This window comes from Sprattus sprattus (genome assembly GCF_963457725.1).
Source record: "Sprattus sprattus genome assembly, chromosome: 21".
Classification (NCBI taxonomy): domain Eukaryota; kingdom Metazoa; phylum Chordata; class Actinopteri; order Clupeiformes; family Clupeidae; genus Sprattus; species Sprattus sprattus.
Window position 1 is genome coordinate 2,557,396 of NC_137919.1, and position 25,000 is coordinate 2,582,395.

General features: G+C 45.3%; 4 protein-coding genes across 4 annotated transcripts in view; 2 read left to right on the plus strand and 2 right to left on the minus strand.

Annotated features, from left to right (window-relative positions):
• LOC308382151 (uncharacterized protein C17orf114-like) overlaps positions 1-3,450 on the plus strand; it is a 6,799-nt gene extending 3,349 nt beyond the window's left edge. The window contains exons 2-3 of the mRNA XM_080859837.1: positions 646-745; positions 1,969-3,450. Coding sequence (XP_080715963.1) covers positions 661-745; positions 1,969-2,135 — 252 coding nt within the window. The 5' untranslated portion in view covers positions 646-660 and the 3' untranslated portion in view covers positions 2,136-3,450. The remainder of the gene's footprint in view (positions 1-645; positions 746-1,968) is intronic.
• Positions 3,451-3,683: 233 nt separating this feature from the next.
• On the minus strand, positions 3,684-10,485 carry mettl3 (methyltransferase like 3). Its single transcript, XM_080859890.1, has 11 exons — positions 10,329-10,485; positions 9,680-9,873; positions 8,377-8,862; positions 7,809-7,984; positions 7,319-7,532; positions 6,401-6,588; positions 5,752-5,790; positions 5,199-5,307; positions 4,576-4,641; positions 4,280-4,392; positions 3,684-3,834 (listed from the first exon to the last, which is right to left on the minus strand). The coding sequence occupies exons 1-11, from the start codon at positions 10,429-10,431 to the stop codon at positions 3,723-3,725; spliced, it is 1,800 nt and encodes a 599-aa protein (XP_080716016.1). The 5' UTR covers positions 10,432-10,485; the 3' UTR covers positions 3,684-3,722.
• A 336-nt stretch (positions 10,486-10,821) lies between these two features.
• On the plus strand, positions 10,822-18,537 carry oxa1l (OXA1L mitochondrial inner membrane protein). Its single transcript, XM_080859932.1, has 10 exons — positions 10,822-10,941; positions 11,379-11,516; positions 12,172-12,439; positions 13,620-13,763; positions 14,285-14,370; positions 14,890-15,054; positions 15,438-15,542; positions 16,264-16,426; positions 17,304-17,384; positions 18,181-18,537. The coding sequence occupies exons 1-10, from the start codon at positions 10,831-10,833 to the stop codon at positions 18,300-18,302; spliced, it is 1,383 nt and encodes a 460-aa protein (XP_080716058.1). The 5' UTR covers positions 10,822-10,830; the 3' UTR covers positions 18,303-18,537.
• A 1,109-nt stretch (positions 18,538-19,646) lies between these two features.
• Positions 19,647-25,000, minus strand: part of slc7a7 (solute carrier family 7 member 7) — a gene marked incomplete at its 3' end in the record, with an annotated part of 15,610 nt that continues 10,256 nt past the window's right edge. Inside the window, exons 3-9 of the mRNA XM_080860126.1 lie at positions 24,185-24,329; positions 23,100-23,223; positions 22,388-22,491; positions 21,776-21,872; positions 20,726-20,875; positions 20,078-20,261; positions 19,647-19,726 (exon numbers count right to left, since the gene is read on the minus strand). Coding sequence (XP_080716252.1) covers positions 19,647-19,726; positions 20,078-20,261; positions 20,726-20,875; positions 21,776-21,872; positions 22,388-22,491; positions 23,100-23,223; positions 24,185-24,329 — 884 coding nt within the window. The remainder of the gene's footprint in view (positions 19,727-20,077; positions 20,262-20,725; positions 20,876-21,775; positions 21,873-22,387; positions 22,492-23,099; positions 23,224-24,184; positions 24,330-25,000) is intronic.

Sequence of the window (25,000 nt, forward strand, 5' to 3'; positions counted from 1 at the left end):
AGCGTGTGAGTGGAGGGAGAGAAGAGGGGGAGAGATAGTTAGTGAGTGACGAAGAAAGAGAAATATAAGTGAGGGTGTAGAGGGCATGTATTTGCTTATAGGAGCTTGTGCAACTTTTCAACACATGGTGGAACCTCACGTATCAAGTCAATTCTCACTGATGAGTAATAGAGTTGTCATGAATTTAGTCAAATTTGTCAGCAAAAAAAACACACTGGATATCAACACCAAGACTCATTTATGGCTATGGCTGGGAGACTATTTATCGGTGCTCTGACTAGGCAAGATAACCCTGTCTGTCTATTCACGACCTTAGAAGCTTAATTCCATTGACGGATTTATTTAGATCGCTTGCCAGTCGACTTGCGTCTATAGGATTACACTGTACTGTCCACACACACACACACACACACACACACACATCTTTTCTGTCTGTCAATTACCGGCCGACGTGGTGCTGCGATGGGCCTGCCCACAACTAATGAACCAATAGAGTTGGTTTGACCCACGGGGTTTCACTTTTTCTAATGGATATCAAACGATTTAAAAGATTTAAAAAATAAATAAAAGATCAGTCCATTTCTTTTGTTTGCAAACCTGGCCACTGAATTTCCCACTAAAAATGCATCCGTTTCTTCTGTCCAGCGTGTTCCACAGGTCATGGGTGTGAAAGTGCTCCAGTGTTTCCCGTTTTACAGACGCTGCAAGGAGCGATGCAAGGGGCGACAGTGCCCCCCAGAGTCAGGTAGGAATACTGCATAATATTCAGTGAAACGTTCTCAGAAGCGAACGTTCTGGAAAGCGTCTCATAATTTCCAAGCATGTGTAACAAAAAGGCCCTGACACACATCCACCAGTTCAATAACCTCACTTGAAAAAAAAAAAAAGAAGAAGATAATTACCTGTAATGCTTGTCAACTCTCTGCCAAATGTACTATCAAAAGGAAGAAGGGCCTGAGGCATGCTTGACAAGACTACTGTTTAAAGTAATCAAGCGAACATACATGCAAATCGGTCGTCACCTGCGGCTCTTCTCATGACGACATACACTAGTTTACACGTTTGATCTCCCGCAGGCTTAGCTGTAGCAGTTAATCTGATCTCTCGACACATTATGAGCCTGGTTGACATTTTAAAGAGCTTGCCAATTCCCATGTCGACAGAGAAGAATGATTCAACTCTATTTAATCCATTTAAAACTCAGTGAGTGCAGGAATAAATTAACATATCGATCAATCAACCAATCAATCAATCAGTCCTCCCCATGGCTGGTGACCCTGTAGTGTTCTGAGAGTAACTAATGTCTCTTTACTGTTCAAGCAACAGTATTTCATTTTCTCAAGTATCAATCAATGACTTAATGAACACATCAGACAGATCAACCAATCAGTCTCTGCCTGAAGCTCTTGAAGACCCAACCCTTCCGAGGGCACCTCCCTTCCTAACGCACCTGGCTTAACTTGCACTTAAGCAGTGACAGTCCCGCACTTCTTTTTCTATCTATGTCGCTTTCTTTTTCTTAAAAAAAGCAGTATTCATTGTTACACCAGGTTTTATTGCTCTTAGCTTGACTGTTCTCTCCCTGGTACGTCGCTTTGGACAAAAGCCTAGAGGCAATTGTATTGTTATGGCACTATACAAATAAAATTGAATTTAATTGAATTGAAAAGCGTCTGCTAAAATGTAAATGTCCCGTTTCCTTGCAGTGTCGAGTGAGGAGCTGAAGCCTCGCCTGTCCTCAACAACAAGCTCTGAAAGATAGATTAATAGGAGATAGATGGATACTTTACTAATCCTGAGGGAAAATTAGGCGAGCCAAATGAAATTTCGCTGTTGCTCATTCAATTCAATGAAACCTTTCGAGGAGCTTTTCAGATTAAATGGCTTGTCGGGCCTGATCAGGCCCGCAGGCCTTGAGTTTGACACATGTGAACTAACCAGTCTCCCTCCTGTCCCGTTTCCCTGCAGTGTCGAGCGAGGAGCTGAAGCCGCGCCTGTCCTCCACGGCGTCCTGGAGCAGTGAGGGCGAGAGCTACAGCCCTGGCAGCAACCAGGTCTACTTCTCCCATAAGGCTCGGCTCTCCTTCCGCCATCAGCTGGACAGCAACATCAACGCCGTCGACTCCACCAACTGAGAACCCACACACACACACACACACACACACACAGCCGTCACAGCAACATCAACGCAGTAGACTCCACCAACTGAGAACTCACACACACACACACCGCCGTCACAGCAACATCAACGCCGTTGACTCCACCAACTGAGAACTCACACGCACACACACACACACACACACACACACACACACACACACAGCCGTCACAGCAACCCTGTTACCTATCTGCCAAAGTCGACCGACGCAGTGCACATCATGTACACCGCCGTCACAGCAACCCTGTTACCTATCTGCCAACGTCGACCGGCGCAGTGGACATCACGGACACCGCCGTCACAGCAACCAGGTTACCCATCTCCCAACGTCGACTGACGCAGTGGACATCACCTTTCAGCTTTCTGACAGTGACTCAGCGTTTGAGAAGAGAGGCAGTGGAGGGTGAGGTGAACAGTGACTCAGCGTTTGAAGTCTGGATGGATGAATGTTGCCCTGACTGATCCACAGTGTAAATACACCCTACCTGACACTGAAACCAGTGGTTGCTGGAGTCGGGGAGAAGACTAAACAGACAAATAACTTGATGAAGAGACAATTTTGAGTGACACAAGTTTACATCGTCATTACCATCAAGTGCATTTTTCTTAGCCCGAGTTCTTTCTTTGTACACAAATTATTATGAATACACTGTGTGTGTTTGTATGTGTAAATAAGTGTGTGTGGGTAAGCATGGTGTTTTGCAGATGAAGTAAAAAGACCATAACGTTACTGAACTTAACAGAAAGGTCCTAGATGGGTGGGATAGATCTAAAGCAGATTCAGTGTGAATCCAGAATACAGATCTAATCTAGATTCAGTGTGAATCCAAAACTAATCCAGATTCAGCTGTTCGTTTGGGGTTGCAAGTGTTTTTAAAAGTCTGAGGTAAAAGCAAGTGCTTCTTTTTTTTAACAAGCTTTTGAGCCACATAGTTGTATTCTTACAGAAGTCTTGCACAAATGTTCTGATTTTTTTTACGCTTTTTGTTTTCAGAGGTTCTCTCATGCAGTTATGGGATTCAGCCGGTGTTATCTCCTATCAAAGCATTTTCTTCAACCTCTGTCAAATGAATACAACAGACAGCTTTTGAAAGTAAACACAATGTGGTACTGGTGAAAAGACAAACGGGAGTTTGTTTTGTATGTCATGCAATCTGTTAGAGATGACACGAGAGTTGCTTTTCAATACATTTTTTAAGTGTCAAAAGAGAGGTATATTTTTCATGTTCAATGTCGGTTTTCTATTTTCTTGTTCATAACTCAAAATAAAATGTCAAGAAATCATGACCTCATGGTCCAAGTTGATGTGTTCCAATCTATTGCAAGCAATTATGGGGAGTTCTCCATTCAATTGCATCACTATTATCTGAAATAGTTCAGAGTTGCTTAGTAACAACACAATTACACCATGTCAACACTGCGGATGGGAGTAGTCTTTTCAGTGGTTTTATTACAAATTCAGAAAATCAGTACAAAAAAAGAATTCTTCCCTGTTCATTCAGGAAAACGTATTGGTCATCTCCTGCCAGTCCTTCTAAAGTTCAAAGTTCGTGGGTTGAAAGGTCTACATGTTTTTAGGTCTGGAGATGACCCCATCAGGGTAGACCTTCTTGAATCGATCCACAACATCAGGGTCCAGCAGGTGAATTCCATCCAGCTGGTTACCAAGGGTTACCCTGCAGTGATGTCACAAAGGAACAAAGATGACTTCAAAAAACAAGCATGAGATAGCTGAATAACAAGCTTCTACGTATGCATAGTTATCTACAATATATAATAGGCACATACACGCGCACACACACACACACACACACACACACACACACACACACACAAATAATACATCCCAATACAAACTAAATATGACGCAAAAAAACCAGGAAAAGCTTAGATTAGCATACCTCACCAAATAAACGCACTCCTGCATGCAATGCACACACACACACACACACACACACACACACACACACACACACACACACACACACACACACACACACACACACACACACACACACACACACACACACACACACACACACACACACACACACACACACACACACACACACACACACACACACACACACACACACACACACACACACACACACTCTTTACCAGTTGGGCTGTACGTTGTGAGGTCGCCCAAACAGCTCTATTTTTCTGGTTCCTGGAGAGAGTCGCTCAATCATGCCGTAGATCTCATCAGGTTTATGACTGGTGGAGCGCACCTGTGAGTGGACAGAGAGACAGAGCCAAGGGTTTAGGTGTGCGTATATCTATGTGTGTGTGTATGTGTGTGTGTGCGTGTGTGTGTGTGTGTGTGAGAGAGAGAGGGAGTGTGTGTGTGTGTGTGTGTGTGTGTGATGCTGTCATATTAAATGTATCCCAACGTTAGCGAGAGAGATTCTGACCTCTGCCACAATGACATCACAGTCTAAGCCACGGTTGAATCCTTGAGGGTTTCCTTTGCAACCAACCTGCAGAGACAGAGAGATAAGGGTTTAGGTGTGTGTGTGTGTGTGTGTGTGTGTGTGTGTGAGAGAGAGAGATAAGCAGGAGATTGACAGATGCAGGCCACCAGACCAGAGGCAGACAAACAAACAGTCAGATATTTATAGAGAGAGACAGATGAATGCACAGAGACAGATTAGTAGGTAGATTGATATACAGACAGATAAAGACAGACACATACAGAGACAGATTAGTTATTGACAGGGAGACAGGGAGGGAGGGGGGGAGTGAGAGAGAAAGAGAGAGAGATAGAGAGAGAGGGAGGGGTGGGAGTGTGATTAACATCATTCATGCAGTAAGATCTTGCCAACATATGCCATGTTATAAAAATGCATCAGGACAGAGAGAACGAGAAAGGGAGAGAAAGGGAGAGAGAAAGAAAGCGAGAGAGAAAGAAAGAGGGAGAGAGAAACAAAGAAAGAGAGAGAGAGAGAGAGAGAGAGAGAGAGAGAGAGAGAGAGAGAGAGAGAGAGAGAGAGAGAGAGAGAGAGAGAGAGAGAGAGAGAGAGAGAGATGAACTGACCAGACAGTGCTCCTTGCCGTGGTTGAGCCAGTGACCTGTTCTCCCCGTGCGAATGATTCTCTGCAGCTGATTGGTCTTCACCCAGATGATCTCATCGACTCGCTCATAGCTGGAGAGGCCAGGAGATTCATAGTCAGTCATGTGTACATATAACATACAGTAGCCTTTTAATGACTTTTATACACTTCATTTGTACATATAACATACAATACTCTTTAGATTCATAGTCAGTCATGTGTACATATAACATACAGAGTCAGTCATTTGTACATATAACATACAGTACTCTTTAATGACTTCAAACACTTTTCACTAATTATGTGAAATTCCATTCCATTCATCCTCGTCTCATCTGTGCTGCATTCTTTTCATTAAATACAAATAAAAAGTTGGTTTGTGCCGTACGTTATGTGCGTATGTTATATTATTATGTTGTGTTATGTTTAAAAAGTGCTTATAGTGTGCTTATTACTAACATAACTATATTAGCAGCACCACTCACAGCATTACATGAACATATCTCTCGGAAAACTTGGACATTACCAACACTCACCCCCACAGACTGAGGCACTCTCTGCCCAACTCCATGGCTCTGTAACACACACAAACAAACACACACACACACACACACACACACACACACACACACACAGACACAGACACACACACACAGACACAGACACAGACACAGACACACAGGTCATTTCTATAGGTCAGTACAAGCTCAGCACTCTTTACATGGTCTACTGTCCATCAAGGAGATGATTTGTGAGACCATTTTCTGATTTAAGGGAGCAGGTTGCTTCTAGACATCATGCTTATACTCCACACTCATTGTTTCATTGTTGCTTCCTGACATGGCATAGGCTGAATAACTAATGTGGAAGACATTTTGTTTCAGTTTCTACCTGACAGGGCATAGGCTGAGCAACTGTAATGTGGAAGACATTTTGTTTCAGTTTCTACCTGGCAAGGCAAAGGCAGAATAACTGTAATGTGGAAGACATTTTGTTTCAGTTTCTACCTGACAGGGCATAGGCTGAATAACTGTAATGTGGAAGACATTTTGGCTCAGGTGGGACTGAAATGTGTTCATCCATCAACATATGAATTCCCAACAAGTTTCAAACTGATGATAAGTGAGTTGCGTTGCTAAGGAACGAGCCTGATTAAGCTCTCCTGTCTTCTGATTGGCTACGTACCTGCCAGTGACCCACAGGAAGACGTAACCGTCGTCCTGGAGGGCGGGAATGTTAAGCTTCCTCATCTCGTCATCCGTCAGCGTTCCGTACGGAAGCTCCATGTGGATGTCCCACGGAGGGTCGGCCATCACCACCGAAAACTTCCCCAGGATGGAGACGTCCAGGTAGCGGATATCACAGCAGATCCACTGGGGGGGGGGGGGGGGGGGGGGGAGAGAGAGGGAGAGAGAGAGAGAGAGAGAGAGAGAGAGAGTAAAGTCAAGTCAAGTCAAGTCAAATTCTCAAAGTATTTATAAAGCACATTTAAAAACAGCTCACGCTGACCAAAGTGCTGTACAATTAAAGAGAGAGAGAGAGGACCAGAGACAGTCAATACAAATATGGCAGTGGAGTAGCAGCACAATAATAATAATAATAATAATAATAATAATAATAATAATAATAATAATAATAATAATAATAATAATAATAATAATAATAATAATAATAATGCTACAGAAGTATAAATGTTTTTGTATGTCATACACAGAGGCAATTCAATGTGCTTTACATACATAAAGCATAAGAACACCCAAAGGAAAAGTAAAGACAGAGTGCTTATGAGTGAAACACAATAAATTAGGTTGTTTTTTTTATAGCCACCCTATCAGATTAATAACTGCCAATGGTGACAAAGTAACTCCGGTCTTCTAAATAAGACCTGAACCAAGGCCTGCGCCACATCCTGTCTATCTCACCTGAGAAGGGAAGAGTGTGCCCGCGTTACTGTCTGTCTCACCTGAGAGTGTGCCCGCGTTACTGTCTATCTCACCTGAGAGTGTGTCTACGTTACTGTCTGTCTCACCTGAGAGTGTGCCCGCGTTGCTGTCTATCTCACCTGAGAAGGGAAGAGTGTGCCCGCGTTGCTGTCTAGCTCACCTGAGAAGGGAAGAGTGTGCCCGCGTTGCTGTCTCCGTCCCCTGGGTGCAGCCCCTTCTCCACTCCGCCCGTCACAGGGCACAGCGCCCCCGTCTCGAGCTCCGGGGGGCTGTCGATCTCGTAGTGCACGTATTTACAGGTGTCCATGTGGAAGCAGGTGTTGAGGAACGAGCAGTCGCCCAAACTCTCGTCTGTGTGTTTATTAATGATCCGCCTGAGAAGGAAGACCACCCACACACACACACACACACACACACACACACACACACACACACTCAAGTCAACTCCGAAGACATGACATTGTGCAATATTTGTAGCTAATATTTGTAGCTAATATTTATCATTATCTACAAATCACTGAAACAAAGAGTTACTATGGGTGTTTAGGAGTGTGTCTGTGTCTGTGTCTGTGTCTGTGTGTTTTGTGTGTGTGTGTCTAGTGTGTGTGTGTGTGTGTCTAGTGTGTGTGTGTGTGTGTGTGTGTATTGACCTGAAGTGCAGCTTTGTGCAGGGCTGTGGTGTGTATCCTGAGCGCAAACACTCTTCTTTGGTTCCGTGATCGCAGAACTCTTGAACCTGAGCCCGTCCTCGTGAGCGGAACTTCTCCACGATAGACTGCTCTTTCGCCGAGCTGGTATTCAGCAGCTCTAGAATCTCCCTGCTTACCTGCAAAACACACACACACACACACACACACACACACAGATTGAGTATTGTCCTTAAAACAAATATGAAATGAAGGAATAGTTTCAAAATGTCATTTTTGATTGGCTAAAAGTAGCAGCTACATCCTCATAAGCATCCTCTGTCTCAGAGTGCATCATATGCCTACGGATGTGTCATACCACTGACTCTCATTCTCACTCTCTCTTTTTCTCTTTCTCTCTCTCTTATAGTAGATCATATGCCTAAGAACATGTCTGAATTATGGAACAGCTGTATGTGACTGAAGGACTCGGACTTTATGATTCCGACTGAATAAACTGGAGGGTTCCAAACATTCCAGATCTCTGCCAGGATTCCAGACTCCATGTTCCAAGTTCCATGTTGTGCCGTACCTTCTTGCTCTGCTGCTCCTTGGTGGACTGCTGGTTGAGCAGGCTCTCTATCTCCATGTCCAGATGAGTCGTCTGCTCCTTACTGGTCCTGCTCTTCTTCCCAGGCCCGCCCCCTCCCCCTCCTGTCTTCCAATCAGACACTCCGGACGTGTGAGCCGTCGAGGGCAGCGCCAGGGTGATGCTGGAGGGCCGCGGCGGGGAGGGCGGGGGCAGTATGGAGGGGACGGAGCCAGACAGACGCTTGAGGTGGACGCTGCTGCAGTCGTCTCCTTTCCTCTTGACCCCGCCCGTCCTCTGGGACAGATCCCCCCGCATGGCGCACAGCTTGGTATGGTCCACGGAGGTCACGATGGTGGCAGGGGTCGCGGAGGAGGAGGAGGAGGAGGAGGCACTGGTGAGGCAGGGCTGACGCACCTCGATGAGCTCCTGGGCGGAGAACTTGAGCAGGAGGCTCTGGATGCTGGCGTGGGTCACTGGGACATCCATCTGTGGAAGGACATGAAGAGGTAAGAACAGTGGAACAGGAGGTAGTGAAGTTGTTTAGTAATCAGAAGGTTGCTAGTTCGATTCCCTGTTGAAGCGTCCTTGAGCAAGACACTGAACACCTAATTGCTCCTGATGTGCAGTGTGCCATCAGTAAATGTGTAAGTCGCTTTGGATAAAAGCGTCTGCTAAATGAATAAAATGCTAAATGTAAGAGGTAAGAAGGAGAAAAGACTCATCACATGGATACATATATACTATGTCCATCGACCAAATGCTGGCTGTGTACAACCCCTGTTGTTTCCCTTCCCCTTCTGCCACCCGACCTTCCACCCTTCCTATCTCCACCCGGCCGACCTCAAGCAGATGGGTCCCCCCTTATGTGCCGTGGTTCTGCTTAAGGTATCTTCCTGCCTAACAGGGAGTTTTTCCTTGCCCCTGCTGCCACTGTGCATGCACTAAGGGGGTTCAGGCTCTTGGCTCTGTAAAGCGCCTAGAGGCAATTGTATTGTTATGGCGCTATACAAATAAAATTGAATTGAATAAACAAACAGAACAAAAGAGGATTATTTATGCTGCAATACTGTCTTCAAAACACCCCAGCAACCTAGACAACCCAGAACTAAGATATGTTGAATTTCTATGTATTATTATAGACTTTGTTATGTTTAAGTTGTGGTTCAGCCCTTTACTTAAATCCCTGGGAAAGTGAAGAGTCCAATGTGCAACACTCCTTAGTTTGCTAAAGACTGCATTATGACGAAATCCTCTATTCTGGGGAGACATTCATTCATGCCCGTTGAACACCTGATGTACTTGCCATGCACAGGTCATTGGCGATGGTGAGAGAGTCCATTGGCAGTGACAGACTCAGTTCGGACAGGTAGCCCAGCAGCTTCTGCTCCAGTTCGGGGTCGGGGGGTCGCTCCTCCTCTTCAATCTTCACAGTTACCTGAGAGGTTGGTCCAGGGCTGTCGCTCCGTTCTGCCCCGGACCCTTCAGCACCCGACACCTCTGAATACACAACACATACCGTTATTCATTTAAAACGCTGTAAAAATGAAAATTGAACGTCTGGTCAAGCCCAGCAAGGGAAGGATCAAGCGCACAGTTATAAACGTGCTTACGGAAATGTTGGAACGTACACACTTAAGAGAGGTTGCACAATTTGCAAAGCTTCAAGTTAAGAACATATTCAATTTACGCCAATGTATCTCTATTTACTTAACGCATTTAAGATGATCACATCCCTGAAACCATCCTGGTTGTGGGAACTCCGAGCATCCAGTGAGCCTAGCTGTAACAGTCTTTTCTTTGGTTCGCACATCACTACTAGAGTTAATCAGCAAGTTCAATCTCGCTTTTAAGATCAATGACAAGGATTGACGGCGCGAAATCATGTAAATAAGTTAGTAAGTGTGACGGGTTCACAGGTGCAGGACTGGCTGCAGTAATGCTAGCCATTTTACCTGTCGCGAGCTGGTTTGTGTCCTTCCGTCTCCTCTGCAGCCTCTCTCGCAGAGAATCCAGCTGCTTCTTGTGTGCCTGGATGTTGCTCCATGTGTCCGACATGCTGGCCGCAACACTACACAGAAATATGTGTGAAAGAATAAGAGACAAAAACAAGAGAATGAACAGTCAGCCTGACTTCGGCTGTTTCAGAGGGAAATCTGAGCGACAAAACATATATACTTCCGAGTCACGAAAAGCTGCTAGTCTGTCATAATAAAAGTCACGGTAAAATACTTTCACACATATCCCAATTCAAATAAGTTTTAAGGGACAGCTTTGTCACCATAATTCATCATAGGATTTTTGAATGGTTCTGTAAGTTTCTTCAGCCCAGGTTATTTCAAATAACGTAGACAAGGGAATTGTTAGTGAATTCAACTTCGTATTTAAACCCGTCTTCATACGGGTTGACCTCACGCGCTATCCGTACTTGCGTCTTTGCGATATGTGTTCTGCAACATGGCAGCGATCAGGGGAAAGGTGGCACACAGTTGTCTTACAACATGTTTCTTAAGACAGACGGGCATCGGCAGTATCAGCACCTTTCCACTCCTGGCGACACGGGGCGAGGTATGTTCAGCCTTTGGTTTAGAAGCGGAGTTTGGTTGTGGTGATCATTTATGATGCTTTAGGAATTAGGGCTAGCACACTGACAGGCATATGACCCTGAGACCGGGCCAAACGGCTACATATACCGGTAGCTAATACCTCCGTTAGCCAAGAGACCTTGCCCTATCTAAGAACGAAGATGTGTTTCCAGTTACACATTTGTATGAATGCTAAAGACCATACACATATTAAGGCATAGCTTTGCCCTAGTCCTGTCAATCTTGCCATAGACCTGTTATGTGAGCGTGTGTATTAGCTCAACGTGACGGTAGCTTACGTTAGATCTTCATGTGCATGCTAGGAAGCTAGTTGCAACTTAGTTAGGTCTGGTTTACTTGTGACGTGAACTTGACAACAAAGCGGCTGAATTGATCATATATACATCCTGCTTTTCTCAGACTCCTGCTATACAGACGTCTCATCTGCACACATATAGAGGTGGTAGGAGTCCTCTGGTCAGGGCGATCCTGGGGAGACACAAGGATGGACAACTGCTATTGGTCAGCTCGCTGTCGGTACGACACAACAGTACACAGGTATGTTTTGTCACCAACAGCATATGTTGAACATTTCGTCTCATTTTCAGAATACAGCTGACACCAGTCAGTATTGTAAGCACCTCTTCATCCTCTTCAGCTGGATTCTATTAATGTGCAATCCTGTTATGTAGTTGCTCACTTTTCTATGCATTAAAGGCACCCAGTGCAACTTTATATAAACATTCAATGAAAAATAAACATTCAATTTCTAGTCTTTTTTTACACGTAGTAAGTTTCAATAACTCCATACCATTACATATCGACATTCAAGCAGCAAAGATGAGACGTCGTTGTGTGGTGAGAACTGATACAAAATCGTAAACAACAACAATCGCCGGTGGGGAGAGGCCATTTTTCCATTGACTGGAATCCTGCTTTATTTATTGTGGGCACCAATAAATAAAGAAAATGGCGGCGATTGTTGTTGTTATCGATTTTCTATCGGTTCTCACCACACAACGACGTCTCATCTTTGCTCCTTGAATGTCGATATGTAATGGTATGGAGTTATTGAAACTTACTAAGTGTAAAAAAGACTAGAAATTGAATCTTTATTTTTAAGCCTCGAAAGTTGCACTGGGTGCCTTTTAAGAATGTATATATATATTCATATTGATGTCTGGCTTCTAACAAATCTACCTCACCCCCTCAGACATCAGCTAATGTTCCAGGCGCTGTCTTGGACACCACCACAACAGCTGCAGCCGCTGTTGACCCCGCCTCCGTCATCGTCCAGCCAATCTCAGAGCAGCTGGCTGAAGTTGCCCCCACAGTAGTGGACGTGCTGCAGGGGATGGGAGCTGAGGTCAGGCTAACTGAGCTGGGATTGGGCAACCACACACCAGTGGGGCTGGTCCAGAACCTGCTGGAGTACATGCACATGGACCTGGGGCTGCCCTGGTGGGGGGCCATTGTCATAGGTAGGAGAACCCTACCTTAGGCCCATTTCACACTGACTACGTTTGCCTGTTACGCCCCCTGGTGGCTCGGAGTAGGACGTGTGCGTAGACATGTATAGATAGACTCCTCATTGGCTTTTGGGTCGCGATAAACGTGGCCGCCATATTGTGTCAGGGCCACCTGGCCAGTAAACTAACGCAAGAGCGGTGGAGCGGTGGTTTTTCTGGATAAAAACGCACTTTAGCGTTTACATTTCTCAACCGATTTCACTGAGTCATTTTTACATTCAAGAGTTTATGATCGATGTGAATTTCCCCAAAAAGTTTGGTCTCCATGTTACTTTGAATAGTACTCGATAGTAAGGCTATAATGGCCATACATGTCTATGGGTAGGAGAACCCTTAGGCCCTAACCCTAGGCCTGTTTCATGCATACTAACTACGTTTGTTACGCCCCCCTGGTGGCTCGGAGTAGGACGTGTTTGTTGCGGCTGCGTTACAAGTATTTTTTTTCTTCATTAATTTGTGAGTTACGCGGTGTGCATGCTTTAGCCGGTTAACATGGGCGACCAAATGAAAATCAGCAGTAAACACACCCACAACACGCATGCAATGCAGCCAGTGTGCATAAGGCCTTAAGTCTGACTGAGTCGCATGTAACTCAATGGGCTCAGTCCCCAGACTGCATCAGTGTTGACTAAAATGTGCATGCTGCATGCTCTGTATGTTGTGGGTCTGCATTACTAGTTGTTGTCAATGGGAGAACAACCAGGATGTTACAGTTACAGTTATCTATCCATTAAGCCTCTGTATAATCTCTACCAGATTTTTACATGGTTACAGTCCAACCATGAATGCATTGCATTTTGAGGTACCTTTGCCGTTTAAACATAATTTGCCCTTGTCTGTTCTGTATGCCATAAATATGTTAGAATAAAAGTATCTGTTATATGGTTTGATTTCCCTTTGGAAAGGACTCACTGTGGGTCACTTTTCATTGGGTGATGCTACGCCTTTATGATAAAGTGTGTGTGTGTGTGTGTGTGTGTGTGTGTGTGTGTGTGTGTGTGTGTGTGTGTGTGTGTGTGTGTGTGTGTGTGTGTGTGTGTGTGTGTGTGTGTGTGTGTGTGTGTGTGTGTGTGTGTGTGTGTGTGTGTGTGTGTGTGTGTGTGTGTGTGTGTTCCTGCTCCTCCATCCTCAGGGACAGTGATGGCCCGCTGCCTCGTGTTCCCGGTCATCGTGAAGGGCCAGAGGGAGGCTGCCAAACTCAACAACGTGATGCCGGAGATGTCAAAACTCACCGAGCGCATGAACGAGGCCAAGCAGAGCGGGAACAAGTTCGACTGTAAGCACTCTCTTCTCCGCCCAATTTAGTTCCTGTTTACCTTAGTTCAAGTTCGACTCTAAACACCACACCTCTCTTCTCCACCCTATTAAGTTCCTGTTTAACTTAGTTCAAGTTCGACTGTAAAAACGCCTCTTCTCCACCCATTTAAGTTCCTGTTTACGTTAAGTCAAGTTTGACTCTAAACACCACGCCGCTCTTCTCCACCCAATGTGCTCAAGTCAAGTTCTTGTGCTCTTCTTTCAGTTAGTCTCACGGTTGTTGTGGACACTTGTCGTAGGTGTTTTCTTGAAGTCATTGTTTGATTGCTCATTTTAGCTCCGTATTTCTATCAGATCACTGCCCACAGGATTGGTATTCCGTAATCTTTCCATTTATGGCGTTTTCTTTTTACTTTGGAAAACGAATACGTTTTTAAGTTGTGCTATGTATTTTTAAGTTGTGCTATGTATTAGTGTGATCAAGAAAGGGTTTATGTGTTTATATTTGGGTGTTTTTGTTTTCTATTAACTGTATTGCAGTTGCTAAGGCCTACTCCGACATGATGCTCTTCCAGAAGAAGTACGATGTGAACCCTCTTAGGGGCTTCCTGGTACCTCTCGTGCAGGTTAGAAAAGACACACACACTCACACACTCACACACTCACACACACTCACACACACTCACACACACACACACACACTCACACACACTCACACTCACACACTCACACACTCACACACTCACACACTCACACACTCACACACTCACACACACTCACACACTCACACACACTCACACACTCACACACTCACACACTCACACACTCACACACTCACACACACACACACACACAGAGAGACAGAGACACACACACACACACACACACACACACACACACACACACACACACACAGAGAGACACACACTTCAACCACACTTCAACCACCTCTTCACCACTTCATAATCTGTTCCCATGTCCAGCTACAATGATGGCTTCACCGAAAAACGTAAGAATGAGCTTGTTAAGACACAAAATGACCATCTTATGACCTGTCTGAGGCGTGAGGAAAGTGTAGGTAGATGCTGTCATAGTGCAGTAACCATGGTAACTCTTTTTTTTGCATTTATTTTTAAATCTCCTAGATGCCCGTGTTTATCTCCTTCTTCATCGCGCTCCGAAAGATGTCCTACCTCCCCGTGCCCAGCATGCAGACTGGCGGGGCGCTGTGGTTCCCTGACCTGACGATGGCCGATCCCTACTACATCCTGCCCCTGGCCGTCACCGGAACCATGTTCGCCATCCTGGAGGTGAGGCTCTGTCATAAACCCCAAAACACATATTACATTTATTTACTTTTATTAATTTGCCAGAGGCGTTTATCCAAAGCGATTTACATTTGAGGCACAACACAACAGTATGTGTTAATCAACAACCACAAGATGCTATTAGCTATACTTTGAAATTCACTAGAAATCATAATCTGTGGCTTGTTTTTTTTTTTTTTCTTCATCTCTTTGTCCTTCACACTCTCCTCTGTTCTCTTTCTCTCTCTCCCTCTCTCTCTCTCTCCCTCTTACTATCCCCCTCTCTTTCTCTCTCCCTCTCCCTCTCTCTCTCACTCTTAATGTCCCCGTCTCCCTCTTACTGTCCCTCTCTGTCTCTCTCTCTCTCTCTCCCCCTCTCTCCATAGCTAGGGGCAGAGTCTGGCGTGGACAACCCTAACCTGCGGGCGATGAAGACTGTGCTGAGAGTCATGCCTTTCTTCATCCTGCCGCTCACCATCAACTTCCCCACGGTACGTGACCTCACTTCCTCTGTATGTTCCCCTCCTCACAGCATCTCATCTTTTCTCCCCTCGCCAGGCAGTCCTCTCTTCTCTTTTACTCTGTCTCTCTTCCAGTCCTCTTCTCCTCATCCTTTCCTTTCTCCTCTTCTCTCCCCTCCCCTCCTCTCTTCCATTTAACCTGTACTGTCTTCTCCCCTCCTCTCCATTTAACCTGTACTCTCTCTTAACCTCTCCTCTCCTCTCCTCCTTTTAACCTTAAATATCTCCAAACCTCTCTCCGTTCTTCTCCCCTCCTCCATTTAACCTGTACTCTTTTCTCTTCTCTTCTCTCCTCTCCCCTCCACCTTTTAACCTTAACTCCCTCCTAACCTCTCCTCTCCTCCTTTTAGCCTTAAATATCTCCAAACCTCTCCTTTCCTTTCTTCCCCTCTCCCCTCCTGCTTTTAACCTGTACTCTTTTTTACTCCTCTCCTCTCCCCTCCTCCTTTAAACCTTTACTCTCTCCTAACCTCTCCTCTCCTCCTTTTAACCTTTAATCTCTTCTCTGTCTCTGCTTTTCTACCCTTTCCTTCATGTCTTCTCTTCCCCTCTTGATTCAGTGACTATGATGGCTCCCACCTACATCTGTGCCTGATTCCCCCTCTTATCCCGCGCGGGTCGTATTTTAAACTACACCCAGCCCTGTAACCCTGTTTACTGACCTCCTCCTGCTCTTTGTCTCCCCCTGCAGGCGGTGTTTACGTACTGGATGACGTCCAACCTGTTCTCGCTCGGCCAGGTGGCGCTGCTGAGGCACCCCGTGGTGAGGGACAAGCTCCGCATCCCCGAGAGGATCGTCCACCCGCCCTCGGCCATGCCCGCCCAGGAAGGCTTATTTGACACCATCAAGAAAGGTGGGGGGTCCCCTCCGACCTGACTGCATCGAAGCATGTGGTTGGTTGAGAGCTGAGTGAGGAATGATTGGATTGGATCAGCTGGGCTGTATCGAAGCATCTGATTGGCTGAAAGCTTAGTGTACAATGAGGGGATTGGCTTACCGCCCAGTTATGTGGGTTTAGTGGGGTACTTGGGCAGTGAGTCAATTATGAACATTGAGTGTAGTGTTGAGTTTGACCACTAGGGATCACTAGAGTAAAACCGGGACCTGAATGAGAATTGTATTGCCTTGGTATTGTAATAGATTAGACCTCATTTTTTATCAAGTTCATCAAGGCTCAAAGAGGTCACCCATAATTCACTTTTTATATGAAATTAAACCAAATTTGGTTGCTACCATTGGACCTTAATTATATTTCCACCTGTATAGTGTCATGTGTGTTTGGTTGTGCTCAGTGTGGGCAGAGACCAGGGTGAAGACTGGCATAGACGGGTGCCCTGTGGAGCTGGGTTCTGCTCATAGTGCTGCTGGGTTTGGGTGCTACAGGGCTTGCTGTCGGAGAGTGTACGGTCGGGTTGATTGCTAATGCTAATTGTTGATTGCTAATGTAAATGAAGAGAAGTGAATGTGTGTGTTGCTGCGGTTTCTGCCACAGGGTTGCTGTTTGAGGGGTTATGTGTTGGTTTCTGTTATTTTGAGTTATTTAAGTCATTAATGGTGTCAATGTATGTTTTTTATTATATTATTATTATTATTATGAATATCAGTCACATTCAGTAGTTTTAATACAGGTGTGTGTGTGTTTCCTGATGCTTGACCCTCATTATGAATGTCAGTCACATCCAGTAGTTTTAATACAGGTGTGTGTGTGTTTCCTGATGCTTGACCCTCAGGTTGGAAGAACGCTCAGATTGCACAGCAGCTGGAGGAGAGGGAGAGGAGGATAAAGGGACACCTGGACATCGCTGCTAAAGGTGACACACACACACACACACACACACACACACACCTGGACATCGCCGCTAAAGGTGACAAACACACACACACACACACACACACACACACACCTGTACATCACAGCTAAGGGTGACACACTCACTCACACACCTGTACATCACTGCTAAATGTGACACACACACACACACACACCTGGACATCGCCGCTAAAGGTGACAAACACACACACACACACACACACACACACACACCTGTACATCACAGCTAAAGGTGACACACTCACTCACACACCTGTACATCACTGCTAAATGTGACACACACACACACACATACCTGGACATCGCCGCTAAAGGTGACAAACACACACACACACACACACACACACACACACACACACACCTGTACATCACAGCTAAGGGTGACACACTCACTCACACACCTGTACATCACCACTGAAGGTGACACACACACACACTCGACACCCCTGAGGTCCATAGAAGAGACACTCATAGAACAGCAATAATGGAAACTTGAAATGGCACTCTTGATCCCAGGTTTCTTGAACCCAGCATCATCACCCAGCGCTAGCACCCAGCTAACTTCCTGTATTTGTTCAAACGTTGTTGTGCATCTATTTGCTCCTCCGGTGTTGGAGGATCCTAACTTAAGTAGCTGTGGATAAAAGTACCTGCCAGGCATATGAAGAACATAGGACATATGTAAATAATTTAATACCAGTATGCTAATGTACAAGTTAGTGAGATGAATTAGCTTTTTCTTGTAGGTCATCTTTCCACTCTTTTTTTTTCAACAGGACCACTGAGGCAAACGTTCACGGACAACCCTCTGCAGCAGGCGGCGCCTGCTTCAACCTCGTCAAAGGCGGCCGACAGCAAGGCTGGAAAGAAGCGGCCATGGGAAGACACGATAGGCTGAGGGGAGGGTCATAGAGAGGTCTGGGCAGAAATGATTGGTTGAATGGAGGCTTACAAGTAAGCTTGGAAGGATGTGATTGGTTGATACCAAGGTGACAGACAGGAGAATACCTCCTCCACTGTGTACATATTTATGGTGTTGAAGTGCGTGAGACGTAGAGGAGTGTTTTTGTTTAAAGGAGGTGGGAGCAGTGTACTTGTATTATACTCAATAAAGAGCACATTGGATGCCTTGACTATTTTGAACTGGTGGTTTATATAAGTCAAACTTCTGAAACAAACACAAATATCTATGGAAACACACACGGAGCAGCTTACCCTGAGAAATGGTGTTAAAATATCTATGGTTACACCACACGGAGCAGCTTACTGTGAGTGGTGTTAAAATATCTATGGTAACACCACACAGAGCAGCTTACTGTGAGTGGTGTTAAAATATCTATGGTAACACCACATGGAGCAGCTTACTCTGAGAAATGTTAAGTTCAAGTGGGGATGTGATCCATTGATTTGACCCAGTTCACCTGCTACCATTAGCTAATGAGGCTGATAAAGTAAACTTATAGGTTAACGTTAAAACGATCATCAGCCCCTTATTAGATGTTTGGTAACCAGTGTCCTTTTATTATTATTATTATTATTATTATTATTATTACTATTATTATGAAATGTTTACATTTATTAGAATTCCCATGTGTCAAAAGTCACCAGCCTTTGACACATTTTCAGACTTAAATGATGTGAACTGTAAAACTGTTTTGTCTTATAACATTTAATAATGCCCACTGTATTTTTCTTCCATACCTTACACAGGTATTCACACTAGTGCTAGATTTTAAACTATATTTTCTCCAAATGCTAGATCCTTCAAAACATTGTCATGGTCAACATATCATTTCATTTCCATCACTGTCTACAGTTAGTTCTGAAAAATAATTAAATATAAAATGGTATATAATGCTTTCATAGGGTTTACACAGAATCAGAAAGTCTCTCCATTGGGGTCCCATGACGAGGCATCCTGCTACAGTCTTTCAGGTGTCCTCTGAACAATTGTCACTTTTAGTAACCTGATTGGCTGCTTGGCCACTAACAGAAAGAGTCTGTGATTGGTTGGTTGGTTGTGTGTGTGTGTGTGGAGTGTTGATTGGCACAATGACCAAAAGAGTTCGTGATTGGTTGGTTGGTGGGTTGGTTGTGTGTGTGGGAGACAAGTGTTGCATGACCATGGACCAAAGAGGTTTCCGATTGGCTGTGAGTTGAGTGTTGTATGGCGATCGACCAATGGCTTCTCCACTTTCAGTCTGAGAGGCCAGTGGACACTCCTAGGTCCTGTGTGGACATCTCAGTCCATCTTGGGCTCGTCTACGTCCATCTCTGTCAGCACGGAGTAGCACACCTTCTGGATCAGAATGCCAAAGGAAGCTACGGAGAAGAGAGAGAGTGGGAGAGAATGTGTGTGTGTTTGTGGGAAAGAGAGAGAGAGAGAGAGAATTATAATCATTCAGCTTAGTCTACATATCAACAGCTACATATCAACAGCTGTCAGTCTAAATAAAACGGAATTTTTAGTGTCTAAAGCAGGCCTACTTGTATATATATATATATATATAGTATACTTATTATATATATGTATGAAGTGTGTGTGTGTGTGTGTATATATATACATATATATATATATATATACACACACACACACACACACACACACACACACACTTTATTTAATGTAAATGAACCTGTGGGAACGTATGAATACATTTACTAGGCACCTACCAATAAACCTGCGAAGCCACATTGGCCGCTTGTGGGCGGGAGTTTTGACGCAGAGGAAGTAGACGGGCACTCCCGATAGGGCGATACCAATGCCAATCAGGGAGTTGACGGTGTCACTGTAGAGGGGCACGACCACCAGGAAGACCGTGCACATGCAGAACACGATGGGGAAGATGAGGCTGAGCTGGAGGCAGAAGTCATGAACAAGAGTCAATAACGAGGCCAAGTGTGCGTGTGTGTGTGTGTGTGTGTGTGTGTGTGTGGTCTGTATACCATCTCTGAATAGAGCAAAAGTGTGTGGTCTGTATACCCTATCTGAATAGGCCAAATGTGTGTGTGTGTGTGTGTGTGAGTGTGGTCTGTATACCCTCTCTGAATAGAGCAAATGTGTGTAGTCTGTATACCTTTAAACATATCTTCTGATTGGTGCAGCTGTAAGCATATACTTTGACTGACTTGTCGTGTGATCGATGACTGTGATTACCTTGAGTGGCTGACAGACACACACACACACCCCTTACCTTGAGTGGTAGACAGACAGACACAGACACAGACACAGACACAGACACAGACACAGACACAGACACAGACACACACACAGACACACACACAGACACACACACACACACACACACACACACCCCTTACCTTGAGTGGCCGCGGCCTGTCCGGTTGCTTCCAGCGCAGGTAGAGCTGTCCTAGGATGGAGAGGCCCACGAAGAACCAGTAGCTGAAGCTGTAGTAGTTGATCAGCTTGAAGATGTCCTCCACACACAGGTACACCAGAGCCATAGCACCCTGCACACCAGCAGAGTGTGTTATACACACACACACACACACACACAGGTACACCAAAGCCATAGCACCCTGCACACCAGCAGAGTGTGTTATACACACACACACACACACACACACACACACACAGGTACACCAGTGCCATAGCACCCTGGACACCAGCAGAGTGTGTTATACACACACACTCACACACACACACACACAGGTACACCAGTGCCATAGCACCCTGGACACCAGCAGAGTGTGTTATACACACACACACACACACACTCACACACAGGTACACCAGTGCCATAGCACCCTGGACACCAGCACAATGGCTTCAGATACAGTTATACACACATACACTCACACACTCACACACTCACACACTCACACACTCACACACTCACACTCACACTCACACTCACACTCACACTCACACTCACACTCTACCTGTGTGCCCCTGACTTAGCTTGGGCCATAAAAAACACTCTTTTGAGAAGATTGATTGGTTGTCCACTGCTGTGGTTACAGTAATGCTATTCTTTTAGTGAACAGTAGGGGGCACAAATGTGCAAAAGGGTGAATCAGCAGCATGTAATCAAGCATTGTGCCCCATCCATGAAGACCAGCTACGTTGTAGGTTAATCTGTGCTTGTAAAATTAAACTGCATATGCAATTATCGTTTGACACAGTGCTATGCAAGTCAGTTGCATGAGTGGAAAATATGACAGATTGTTAAATAAACACAAACCCAAACAGATTGCTAGGAATGAGAGTGACACTTTACTATGTCTCTCTCTCAGTCACACACACACACACACACACACACACACACACACACACACACACACACACACACACACACACACACACACACACACACTACTGTTATGTTATGGTTAAATGAGGGGACTGACATTGAAGAGTAGAGCTGGGATGGGGGTGTAACGATGGACGTGAATCATGCACAGGTAGTCTGGCAGGTGGCCCTCTCTGGAGCCCACGAAGAACAGCCTATAGGACCACACACACACACACACACACACATACACACACACATGCATTCATACATGCATAACAAACACACACACACACACCAAACAAAATCATAAAATGATAAGTTCTACAGCCACATCTAGCATGCATGACAAAGGCTCAGTGTGTTGGCACCTGGCACCAATGATGACAGGGCATGTCAAGATGATTGTGATCATGGCCTGATGACAGACCTGACTGTGGTGCAAGCCCAGAATTAGGAATCAGCTGCTGTGGGGTTATGATGATGTAGAGGATAAAGTGCATCATCTACTATAGTGTGTGTAGCCCTCTACCGTGTATAGTGTGTATAGTCCTTTACCGTGTATAGTGTGTATAGTCCTCTACCGTATATAGAGTGTATAGTATTCTATGGTATATAGAGTGTATAGCATTCAATGGTTTAGAGTGTATCGTATTCTATGGTATATAGAGTGTATAGCATTCTATGGTATAGAGTGTATAGTATTCTATGGTAAATAGGTGGCGCTCACCTTGAGGCAGCGAGGATGGAGGCGTTGAGTCCTCCAAAACAGGACAAGGCCACAGCCAGAGGGATGGTCCAGTTCATCACCCCAAACACACGATCTGCAAACGTCTGACAAACACAACACAACACACAACACACAACACACAACACACAACACACATCAGATTCAAGGAGCAAACCACCGCAAGTTATTGATTAAAAATGGTTTATTTCGCCATTGTTTATCCGCAACAAAAAATAGTTCCATTGTCAACGTCTTGGTTTGGAATTTTAAGAATTTTGAATTAACGGTTATCATCAACGCAAATTTTTCGCGGAGTGATTTATTATTAGCTGTGAAAAGTCCTGTAACTGTTGGTATGTTGACGAATAACCTATAGCATGGAACTTCATATATCATGACCTCTGATATCCTGCCTGTGTTAGTGAGGGGTCATTTGGACATGCAGCGGCTCAGGTCATTAACGGGGTCAGTTATATTCATCCCTTAAAGACTGAGACCAGATTAAGTTTATTCCTCTGAAGCATAACCATCACAGGAAAGGTATTCAAATTGATGACAGATTGTAATATCTACGGACATTTTTTATTAAACGAATGTAGTGTGGAAAGTAAAAAAAAAAATGATCTTAAGACACCGCGCACGTGTGTGTGTGTGTGTGAAAAATTGACAGAGTGGGTAAATACAAGTGTGGACTAGGCCTAAATCTACTTACCACAGCCACTGCATCACTGTCCAGAATAGCATTGATGGGCAGCACAGCGTAGTACGCCACATTGGTCAGGATGTATATCACCGTGACAATGGGCATCGATATGGCAATAGATAGGGGCAAGTTCCTGCAATGACCACAGACAACCACCAGGCGGAGTCAGGCGAGAGACAGCAGGTGAAAAAAGACAAAACTCTCCTACCGGCTTTACGTTGACTCAGCAGAATGAACAAAGAATTAAGGGGGTGCTTGTGATAAGGTTTGCAGTTCGGATGCCTGTGTGTGTGTGTGTGTGTGTGTGTGTGTGTGTGTGTGTGTGTGTGTGTGTGCGTGTGTGTGTCTTTGGGGGGTGTCACAGGTCTCTAATCCTATGAAGAATCTAAGAACCCCCCAGTGCTCTTGTGAGCCTATCACACGGTAGGGGTTTCATTTTTCAGTCAGCGGAGTGGATCACCACATACTCACACACTCACACACACACACACACTCACACACTCACACAGACACACAGACACACAGACACACAGACACACAGACACACAGACACACAGACACACAGACACACACAGACACACACACACACACACACACACACACACACACACACACACACACACACACACACACACACACACACACACACACACACACACACATCTCATTCCATTCTTGGGTGAACAGGACCCACTCCACCACCTTCCTCCCTCAGGTCTCTTCTATTCAAGCACAAGAAGATGAACCCCATCACCTCTGATCTTAAGACGCCGTGCACGTGTGTGTGTGCGTTTCTCTGTGTGTTTGTGTGTGTGTGTCTGTGTGTGTGTGTGTGCGTGTGTGTCTGTGTGTGTGTGACTGACACACAGAAGATGAACACCATCACCTCTGATCTCAAGGCTACACACTAACTGTGTATGTATTTTTTTTAGACACGTTAAGTTCGCCCAGTGGTCTTTGGCCTGTTTTTAACGTGTGGGCACAAACAGAACCTTCAGTGTGGGCACAAACAGAACCTTCAGTGTGGGCACAAACAGAACCTTCAGTGTGGGCACAAACAGAACCTTGGGTGTGGACTGCGGACGGAAGCTCACCTCTCGGGGTTCTTGATCTCCTCGGTGACGAAGTTGAGGGTGTCCCAGCCGGAGTAGGAGAAGAGGGCGGAGTAGAGGGCCAGAGCGATGGCCCCCGGGTCCTGAGACGAACCCTCAAACATATCCTCAAAGTTCTGAGTTTGACCTGAGACGGCACACAATCACACACACACACACACACACACACACAGTCAGATATGAACACACACACACACACACACAGTCAGATATGAACACACACACACACACACACACACACACACAAACACACAAATAGACAGTCAGATGTGAAAACACACACACATACACACACACACACACACACACACACACACACACACACACACACACAAATAGACAGACAGATATGAACACACACACAAACACACACACATATAGACAGTCAGATATGAACACACGCAAAAACAGATAGAATGAGGAAGAGATAGAGACACACAGAGATAATGTGAGGGAAAGATAGAGAGAAAGGGTGGAGGAGAGAGGTAGAGAAAGGGTGGAGGAGAGAGGGAGAGAAAGGGTGGAGGAGAGAGGGAGAGAAAGGGTGGAGGAGAGAGGGAGAGAGAGGTAGAGAAAGGGTGGAGGAGAGAGGGAGAGAAAGGGTGGAGGAGAGAGGGAGAGAGAGGTAGAGAAAGGGTGGAGGAGAAAGGGAGAGAAAGGGTGGAGGAGAGAGGGAGAGAGAGGTAGAGAAAGGGTGGAGGAGAGAGGTAGAGAAAGGGTGGAGGAGAGAGGTAGAGAAAGGGTGGAGGAGAGAGGGAGAGAAAGGGTGGAGGAGAGAGAGGTAGAGAAAGGGTGGAG